The following is a 9,956-nucleotide window of genomic DNA, read 5'->3' on the forward strand; positions in this document are numbered from 1 at the left end:
TGTGCTAGAAAATTAAGCATTTTTAGAAAAGAATATGGGTCGCAAAATATCTGGTTTCGATGCATTACATTAGTTAAATTCATAGTTGCACCCTATGCTTATCGATAAACTAGTGGAGTTCACTACACCACAAAACTTCTGACTTTCAAACTTCTCAAATAAACCTCGCCCATCCATGGGAGAATCAGAACCCAAAACTAATATAAAGGCCAATTTGTGGTCAAAAATTTCCTAAAATTCGGGCCGTTCAAGGATAATTTGAAATAAGGGCATTTCCGGCCCAAGAAAAAAACAAGGACAATATTTCAAAAACTAAATATTCCTTTCAGTCAAACTTAGATGCTTGTTTTCTCAACAAGTGAGATACATATTACAATCAGCATTTCCGAATTCAGAACAAAAAGATTGAACAAGAAACGTCCAAGACGTCATATGGAGTAACAAAACCTCTCAGAATGATTTCTCAAGATTCCAAGTTCAAGATGGAGGGAGCGGTGGTGGGTTATTGTGGATTGGAGGGGGTGGTGGAGGCATTGATGTCTGTGGCATAGGGGGCCTACCGCCATGTTGAAGCGGTGGGGGTGGCGGTTGACGCCACATAGGTGGTGGTTGGCCTCCCATTCCCATTGGTGGTGGTAGAGGCCTTGGGGGACCTGGAGCTGCCTGTGGAGGGGGCGGTGGCATGCTTGGGGGAGGTGGCCTGAACTGCTGCATTTGTGGAGGCATGCCAGGTGGTGGGATTGTTTGACCTGGTTGTGGTGGCTGACCATGCCAAGCTGGTTGTCCAGCCATTGGAATAGGTGGGTAGGCTGTCGCTTGAGGTGGTGGTGGGCGGAGTGCAGGTATTGGGCCTGGAGCAACAGCACCATTTGCAAATGGGCGTGGAGGCATGGCTCCATTGGCCTGAGGAACACTCGGATGAGTTGGAGGCCCACTAGCGAATAAAGTGTGAGGCCTGCTCTTTTGTGCACCTGGATTGCTTGCAGCCAAAACTCTCTCTGCAATATAACGGTAGCACACAAGTAAAGCACTGTCCTTAATGATAGCATGTAATTTGATACTCTCCATTTCGTTTGAAATGGAGAGGAGCCAGTCCTTTACTTTTTATAAGGATAAAATTATCTAAAAATTGTCATTTCATTTTTTTTTGGACAATTTTACTCTTATGAAATAATCATAAAGGATTGGCTCATCTCCATTTCAAACAAAAGAAAAAGACGGCAACCTAAAAGTCTTACCTGCTGGAGTACCATGACGCTCCCCTTTAGTATCCTTCTTATATGCATATGACACTGTAATTTGACGATTGCAAAGATATTGGCCATTCATTGCCTGTAAATTTAGATCACTACAGATCAACTCCTTATATAATCAAAATATAATGCTAGTGTCATGGGGTAGCTCATCTCTTACACGTTACAACAATTTAGAAGTTACTATTATATCTTTTACAATGTAATCAAAATAAGAGCCTAGAAACTAATTTCCAAAATGAATAACATCGACTCGTTGATCATGTCTAGACTTGGCATTAAGCTATGACCAAGTGGAACTAAATAACAAATTAATAATTCATCTAATTCTTGTATACTTGAAGAACCTCATGTCTCTCAAGCAGATTTGGGTAATATGAAAGTATAACCAGAAGACACATACCTCAATAGCAGCATCAGATGCCTCAAAAGAATCATAGCTAATAAATCCAAAACCACGTGAATTTCCTGATTCTGGATCTCTCATGATCTGGACAAGAGAACTGATCAGAATCCAAATAACAGAAGCATCAAAATCTTAATACGTAGAAAACATACATTCTAAAATGAATTTTTATGCATTCAGTACAAATGTTTGAGCCCACAACTTGTCCCACGCAAATACAGGCAGGAAGAGATCGGAACCCACTTACGAGGGATTTACATCCAGTTCTCCTAAAACAAAATTAAAATCTTATAAGAAAACCAACATAGAGAGTTGAAGGCCATGCAAAAACTTATCATCAAGTAGCCCTAAAATTTTCTACAATCGAAAATCTTGGTCTGACCAAGATTTAACCTCGGGATGATCATGGTCTGACTCACCTAGAACTTATATCATTATGTTATGCAGCACTGCAACAGAACATGCTACCTCACCCCTTAAAATGGAACAAAGGGGATAGGCTAATATACCAGATTACAGGTAGCTTTGTTAGAAGTTAGAATGTGATAAGGTAGCCTTTAAGTTACAATTTTTATGGTAGTTTGGGCTTGCCAAAAACCTAACTAAATATACCATTTTGTGATTACTATCTATATGGCCTTTCAAAAAGTTTAAATAGGGAAACCGCCAATACCAATTTAGCTAAAGCTATCAAAGGAGCAGCTATTGAAACCAGTTTCTATGTCAATGCAAGGAGAGGAACATGAAGCACACGTATACGAAAGCGAGTTAAGAAGACAAAGCTGGCTTCAATGTTTAAAGGATTAGAGGATTGCCTTCATGAGTAGAAGAAAGCAGGATCTAACAAAAAAAATCCTTGCTTCTTCCAATGATTTTCCCTTTGATGGATTAACCATATCAAATATAACTCATAGATTCAGTTCCCTTTCCTCCTACATGAACCAGACAAAGCACACTTTCAAAGCCACCCTGCAACCTGCTATATAAGATGTATGAAGTCACAAAGGTAGTCTAACAGATAAACCTATTGACCATAGAACTTCCATAACTCCCCCACTACAAAATAGTTAAGAGAGAAAGAGAACAGTTGCAGAAATGATAAGCAAAATTATTTCATATTGATATTGCCAAGAAAACACACCCTCTATGCATAGGCATGCGAAGATAACAGATTACAGTTTCATGCCAAACAAAGGAATATATGATATGCATAAATGATGTTATAGAAACTCTAATGGCTGAAAGATCATTAAACAACTTCCTATTTATCTTTAAACTAAGTAAGAACACCAACATCCGTATTAGTAGGTAGTTTGCATAAAATCTTTCTACATTTCTAGGCAATTTAACTAGAAATGGAAATAATTCAACATCAGATGTCAACAAAAGAAAAGCCAAAAATTTAACCTTAGGATTTGTAACAATGACTCCAAAAGCACTGAAAGTATCGTATAGAAGCTTCTCATCCACATCCTGCAAAGAATATCAAGAAAATGACAAAGTTAAAAGCAGTGATCTAGCTTGTGTTAGCAAGTATAACTCTGATAGAATTTAACTTACAGGGTCAAGGTTCCCAATGAAAAGGTTTGCTCCCACATCCAGACTTTTTTTATCTTGGGATGCCTGGGGAAAAACAAAACATCACAGTAATTCATCAAATTTCATAGAACAGATACAAAGACACTAGTACAAAAATAAACCTTTTCAAACATGCAGCACAAAACATAAAAAAAAGCTGTAAAAAATTAGATGAAAGAAAACATACCTTATTTACACGTATTGGCTTTCCATACAGTTTAATCATGTTGAGCACCTTGATTGCCTTCATAGTTATCAAAGGGGACAAAATCATTAGTCAAAAGTAAAGAACTAACGAATGAAGCTGACAGTAAAACTTCGCAGTTAAACCATAAAATCTTAGCATACAATTCAAAGTTTAACAGATAGCATGACCAGAGTCTTTGATCAACACTTACATAGTCAGCATCTTCTTCACTCCGAAACTCCACAAATCCATATCCTTGATGCAGGTTTGTCACTCTATCCTTGGGAACATACACATTCACTGAAACAGAAAGGGGAAAGGCTATAAATGGGCAGTCTTACAAGCAGATTATAAAAAACAGTCCCTTTCTGATAACTCATTAAAACAGGAGCCCATAAGTCATTGATGTTAGGCTAGAGAAGAAATATGTATACTAACAAAAATAAATGAAACACTGACTAAATTATTAATTGGCGAAGATTATCACTGATAAAAGTTTTCCGAACATGCAATAATTTATGAAGAACAAATCTTAGCAGTCTCATTTAAAATACATTATTCTCTTCCCCATCGATGAATCAAAGTTCCAAAAGAACATTTAAGACAACGGAAGGGTCGAATCTAAAGAATGGTCAAAGTGTCCAGCCTTACAACAAAAACAACCACCACCATAAAGAGAGATTGGAGAGAGAAACCAAAAAATAAAGACAAAATTTGGACATAACTATAAAGAAATGAGCGGTACATATCCACAACTAAGTACTATTGAGCCAAGAACAGGTTTTTAAAGTACTTATCAAAAACTAAGTAATATGCCCAAAACAATATACCAAAAGAAAAACAAAACAAGACAGTTATGACCTAGAAAAACTATGAATTTTAAACAAAAAATGGGTGCCGCATAATTATCACTAATTTCAATATCCCCTAGAATTTAGAAATTTAAGCAATTTATAAAATAGAAAAGGGAGGCCACAACATACCAACAGGGCCTGCTTGAACAAACAGCTCCCAAAGTAACTCCTCGGTCACCTGCAAGCAAAGACACAGGCATTGAAACCAACACTAGAACAAAAAAAACCCTAACTTATCCGAGTTCCTTGTTTTCGAGCAAAGTAGGAACAAGTACCAAACAAAAGGAGGAAAGATGACCTGAGGGTCAAGATTTCCGACGTAAGCGGTGGCATCCTGATTTCTCTCGGCAGAGTGTTGGCCCAGCAAATTGGCTCCTACTCCGGGAGCTATTCGAGTCGTCATTGCTTTCTTACACTGTGAAACCCTCTCTCTCTGTGCTCCTTCTCAATGGTCTGACTAGACGGTGAAAACGCCTGATATTATTGGGCTGGGCAGCTGCAAGAACCCATTTCATTCAGGGTCCGACTCATACTGGCCCATCTGGGTGACTTAATCACATCCACGGCCCACGGGCCTTCTGCTTGGTCCTATAGACTTTATACTTCCATATTTAGGCTCCCAAAATAGAGGAAAATTCATAGAAACAAATTAAGGCACTTATCAATTGAAGGGCAATAACTCATTCTTAAAACCAGAACTCTTAAGAGTTAATACCAAAGAATCAGTTGGTCGTACGTAATGAGGAAGGTGATAGTAGTGAAAGTTTCAATGTTTCATTTTTCAAACCTACCAAAGAATCATATGCCAACAGTTATCAACATAAGAAATTAACAAGAAAGCATAAAGGACGTTTTGATAATACATATACCAGTATAAGGGCCAGAGAGTATAGTCGAGATCGAAGACGACGAGGCGAGGACGGTTCCGGACCGAGAGACGGCGAGGCAATGATAGTCGAGATCGAAGACGGCAAGGCGAGGATGGTCGAGATCGAAGACGTCGAGGCGAGGCGAGGACGGCAGCGAGAGTGAGACGAGAGAAGAGACGGCGGGAGACGAGAGAGAGTGATTTTCGATTAGGTTTAGGGGGAGGAAGAGAATATAGATGCTCAAAACGACGTAGTTTGCCTTCATTTTTTTTTTTTTAAATGGTTTTTAAGTGTAAAACAACTCGTATGGTTCAGTGTTACAAATGGTTAAAAAAATTAAAAAAAATTGCTTAATTTCCTTTTTCAAAAAATGGTCAAGACATTTTTCAAAAAATTCATTAATACTTTAATTGTAGTTATAAGTAATACATTATTGAATCTAATGTTAATTACTTAATTTGATATTATATAATCATATAATCTCATTAAATTAGATCATATGATTAATGATTTAAATTATTATTATATTAACTTAATATCTTTCTTTTTTTTTAATTGAACTTATTATCTGATGGTAATGCTCAAATTTCTAAGTCCTAAATTCCTAATAGTCATACACTCATACTTAAATTATATGATCATATTATCTCACAATTCATATTAATATTATGAGTAAAGTTCATATACTCTCTTCAAACTACTACCCAATTAATAATGTCACCCAAACTTTCAATTATAACAATGTCATCTCCAAACTATCAAAACATTGTCAATGTCCCACAAGACTTGCAATAAGACAAAAATACCCCTATATATGTACTTTCTCCAAAAAAAAAAAAACCAACAACATTATAATTTTATAAAACATCTAGATTTAATTATAAACTTTTGGAGAAATTTCACTTACCGAATTGTCACCCATTTTGCAATATCACTTTTATAGTTCAAAACTTTTCAATTTAGTATATCAAACGTTTAAATTTTTTTAATGCCCCCCTCACCGTTAGAATTTTCTGTTAAATTCTAACAAAATTTCAAAAATGCCTTTTTCTTTTCTAGAAAAAAGATTTAATTTAATTTAATTTAATTTAAATTTTTTTTTTTTGCAAAGATTGAAACATGGGTATTTTTGCAAATAACGTTAATTCGGACCAACACTTTAATCTTTGCATATTAATTTGTAAAAGAATTTGTGGTAAACGGTGTAGCATTCGGTATTCCTAATATGACTAATGACTGTCATATTAATTTAAGAACAGACCTCCACATTTGCACGAGAGAGGCCTAGCCTTCCTTTTCCCCCTTTAAGTTTATAATCACTTACAAACTCACCACACCAGAGCAATGAAAGAAGTAAGAGTTTCCTTTTTCTTTCTTTTGAAGTACATACAACTGGAGAAAGAGGGAGGAACTAATATGGATGATGTAAAAATAAATAAATAAATAAAAAATCTGTTGTGCAGAACGAATTGGATCCCGTCGAGTCCACCGGCATTATATCGGATTCACAGGCGCTGCCAGACTTGCCGGATGAATTGCACTCGCAACTGTCAAAATTTGTCTTCGGCAGCTTCTATATTTGTGTTTATCGGCCACAACCAAGGCCAGCTCCAGAAGTTCCTATTGATTACTCACACAAATTTGGTGTACAAAAGAGCAAAATCATCTCTTCATTTTTATCGGGCTTTCATCTTCTGCAAAAATTCTAATGTTTCTTTATATCAAGGATCGGTGCGGCTGATCGGTTTGCATGAATTTATATGATCTGTTGACTCCAAAACCTGATCGAGATAAACACATTTGAAGTTTGTCATTGTTAAAAGCAGGTTTGAAGCCAAGTACCTAAAACTACAGATGATTCAAAACTCTATAGTGTTATCTCATCCTCTAATTGGTCACCTCAAAATACTTCAATTGTCCCATCAGTGGGTGCATTCTATCAATCTTTTAATCACGCAAATGTGATTTCATTCCACATATGCTAGAAACTTGGAATTAACACACACACACAGGTCACCATCTGCTGCTTAATATAACACAGTTTCTCCAACAATATTGATCAATACTTGATAAAACACCATAACCAAGATATGGTCATGTTTGAGGAGAAATATCTATAAAGATTGGATTCTAAAGCTTTGGGGAATCTGCAATTTCTAATGCTTTTTTTTTTTCTTCGTTAAGCAGTCATATTATGACGGAAAGCTACTGCAATCACAAAGGATATATGCTGGACACTGGACAGGATGCAGGCAGGCCAGAGCAAAATGAGTGGTAAAGCACCGATGAGCATGTACAGCATGCCACGAACACTAATGGAGGACTTTGTATCCAACAAACACTCCCACTAGAGACATGGAGCGCATGGGGATGTTAAATAGCTAACACTAAACATGTGCAAGAAACTTAAAACTAACATAATAATTTGGGTGAAAGAGACCCCATTTTCTTCTTTGTTTAAGTGAGATATGTTTATCAAAGTCGTACTTACACCAAGTTCACCAAACCCGGGATACCCTGATTCAATTGGTACTACTTCCACGAATTATTCGGAAAGCCCATCCTCCATAACCTTCAACAATTGGAGTTACCTTGGTCTGCAAAACAGTAGCTAACTACCTCTTAAACTCACAGAGAGAGACAGAGGAAGAGATATGCTATTTTAATTAAACTGTGGACTACCTCACAGAAACTGAGAACATCAAGCACCCCTTTCTTATGAAGGTGTCGAAGAAAGTCATTAAGCTCTTCTAGTCATGGAGACCCAGTTCTTAGCTCCCCTATCTAAGAAACAGCATGAACTAAATGCTATTAACATCAAATGTTTCATTGAAAAAAAAAAAAAAAAAAAAACAGCTTTGTTTATAAAGACCATATACTAACAGCTGGGGCAGGGCGAAACACGAGGCCCATTCGCCAAGGCATATCTGCTAGTTTGCTGCCAAAATGTGGGCAGCTATAGAACACCTGAAACCATGGGAAAACACAAGCATCATAAAGAATAATCATTGAAGGGTAATAGAAGGATCTGCAATGTGAAAATTATTGATTGATGCATACAACTCCAATGGTCTTGTTCACAAGGCTATCAATATTTTCTGCCTTAGCTTTATAAAGCATCTGCTTGACAACCAAGCCTCCCATGCTGCAGACACGAAAAAGTCAATCCATTAAAAGTAGATAAAATGCACACGAACACACACACCAAATATATAGACTCATGCTGTGAACCAACAGAAGCAAAATTTGAAATCATATTCACTCTAGAAGTCATATAACTTTAACCAATTACAGGATTAGTTCATTTTTTAAACCTATACCAATAAACTGACAAACTTATTTTTTTTCAAAACAAAAACAATAAAGCAGTCCAAAATGACTGACAGTTACAATGATTTACATCTATTAACTCAACCCGACGCACTAACATAAAAGTTCTTGTTCAGGACATATATGATTAATAAACTTGACGATGAAGGTTGAATGATGATGCCTATCTGAAAGCAAGATCATTTTTCGAAAAACTTCCCAAAAACATGTCATGTTACTACATCAAGAGAGAGAGAGAGAGAGACTTTCTAAGAACCCACTCTTTTATGCCTGTGTGAGTAACCTGTAAAATGCATATTTTCTTTTGCTGGAAAGGAGGAAGGAAGAAGGAAGGGCGGGCACCAACAGCTTTATGCCAGACACACGTTACATACATCCTCAGATCACTTAAAGGCTTCCTCATAAGTTGAAGATGCAACAGATCACAGGAAAAGAAAAAGTCCGACGTATCCAAATGATCATATCAAACACCAATGACTGATTAAAATAAAGACATGCCAAGACCATACAACAAGACCAAGCAAAAACATGCATGCACACCTATTGGAATGAACACACAATGTCTTTTCTAATACTATTATAAAAACCTGTGAGTCACAAACACCACAGGTCGATTCCCAACGCCTACAGCAACAAGCTTCTCCAATAGCATGGAGCTCACTTCCTGCACATTTCCAGTGGAAGCAGGTTAAAAAAATCCTTGGTGGGAAGTAAATGATATATAAGCCAACCAAAATGAGCAAAGAAACTGTGGGAACTGCAGAATCCATTGTTGTTCATATGAAGGGAAATCTGAATATCATTTTCACTGAATAGAAGTATCACCTAGGATTGCTCTATATTGACTAGGATGACATTCTTTAGAGATATACATAATTTCATTATGCATAAATATGCAATTGTGGTTAGATGCTGAAGAGAAAAACCTGGAGATCACCTTCATAAACCTACTATAATCACCAAGGGATTAAGGACACATACTTTGAAGAGGTGACTAGTAACAAAAAATTTTCCAGTAAAACAATTTCTTAAATTATTGTCAGGCTCAAAACAAACCTTGTACTTGAGAGTAAACATGCGAGCTTGAGGGAAGTCAGATGAAAGCCATTCACCTGGCCAAAATGTTCCTAGCTTCCCTGCTTCCTGATCAATCTTCTCTACCAGGCCAGACTTAGTTGAGGATTTGTCCTCAGCTATGCGCCAAGACTTATAAGGCCCGCCACGGATGCCACGGACAAAAACAACATCTAGCAGAGGCGATTCCGGTGGTGAGCCAATGAATGACACATCAACAGAACTAGAAAAGTTTCCATCATTTGCGGATGTGTTTACAGGTGTACCCTCACGGGAAACAGTATTAGCCTCAGCCAACAAAGATTTATCCCTTCAAAAAGTGTTGTCCTCTACTTTTTCAGGACACTTCCAGGGAGGCAGTTCAGGATTGATAAAATTCCAAAAAATTTTCAATTCCACCAATAT

The 9,956-nt window shown here is 37.0% G+C and overlaps 2 protein-coding genes across 4 annotated transcripts; both read right to left on the reverse strand.

The window, feature by feature from the left end:
• Window positions 1-294: 294 nt before the first annotated feature.
• On the reverse strand, window positions 295-5,347 carry LOC132166171 (uncharacterized). Of its 3 annotated transcripts, none has more exons than XM_059576948.1 (10): window positions 5,148-5,347; window positions 4,577-4,774; window positions 4,408-4,456; window positions 3,636-3,724; window positions 3,425-3,481; window positions 3,220-3,282; window positions 3,067-3,132; window positions 1,657-1,743; window positions 1,239-1,332; window positions 295-998 (listed from the first exon to the last, which is right to left on the reverse strand). In XM_059576948.1, exons 2-10 carry the CDS (start codon window positions 4,679-4,681, stop codon window positions 478-480), a joined length of 1,131 nt encoding a protein of 376 aa, XP_059432931.1. In that variant the 5' UTR covers window positions 4,682-4,774; window positions 5,148-5,347; the 3' UTR covers window positions 295-477. The 3 variants fall into 3 exon arrangements, with proteins under 3 accessions (XP_059432931.1, XP_059432930.1, XP_059432929.1); XM_059576947.1 differs by having other exon boundaries at window positions 4,577-4,866; XM_059576946.1 differs by having other exon boundaries at window positions 4,577-4,873.
• A 1,117-nt stretch (window positions 5,348-6,464) lies between these two features.
• Window positions 6,465-9,956, reverse strand: LOC132166525 (uncharacterized). Its single transcript, XM_059577355.1, has 7 exons — window positions 9,534-9,956; window positions 9,065-9,141; window positions 8,208-8,292; window positions 8,031-8,114; window positions 7,830-7,931; window positions 7,639-7,744; window positions 6,465-6,928 (listed from the first exon to the last, which is right to left on the reverse strand). The coding sequence occupies exons 1-5, from the start codon at window positions 9,552-9,554 to the stop codon at window positions 7,902-7,904; spliced, it is 297 nt and encodes a 98-aa protein (XP_059433338.1). The 5' UTR covers window positions 9,555-9,956; the 3' UTR covers window positions 6,465-6,928; window positions 7,639-7,744; window positions 7,830-7,901.

Source organism: Corylus avellana, chromosome ca11, assembly GCF_901000735.1.
Source record: "Corylus avellana chromosome ca11, CavTom2PMs-1.0".
In the NCBI taxonomy this organism is placed as follows: domain Eukaryota; kingdom Viridiplantae; phylum Streptophyta; class Magnoliopsida; order Fagales; family Betulaceae; genus Corylus; species Corylus avellana.

Coding starts and splice junctions, on each gene's coding strand:
- LOC132166171 (XM_059576948.1), bottom strand. CDS start 4,681: ATGACGACTCGAATAGCTCCCGGAGTAGGAGCCAATTTGCTGGGCCAA. Junction 3,133..3,219: donor TCATTGGGAACCTTGACCCT/GTAAGTTAAATT, acceptor TATTCTTTGCAG/GATGTGGATGAGAAGCTTCT. Junction 1,744..3,066: donor TCATTGTTACAAATCCTAAG/GTTAAATTTTTG, acceptor TCTCTTGTCCAG/ATCATGAGAGATCCAGAATC.
- LOC132166525 (XM_059577355.1), bottom strand. CDS start 9,554: ATGTTTACTCTCAAGTACAAG. Junction 9,142..9,533: donor TGTTTACTCTCAAGTACAAG/GTTTGTTTTGAG, acceptor GGAAATGTGCAG/GAAGTGAGCTCCATGCTATT. Junction 7,932..8,030: donor TGTTTCGCCCTGCCCCAGCT/GTTAGTATATGG, acceptor GCTGTTTCTTAG/ATAGGGGAGCTAAGAACTGG.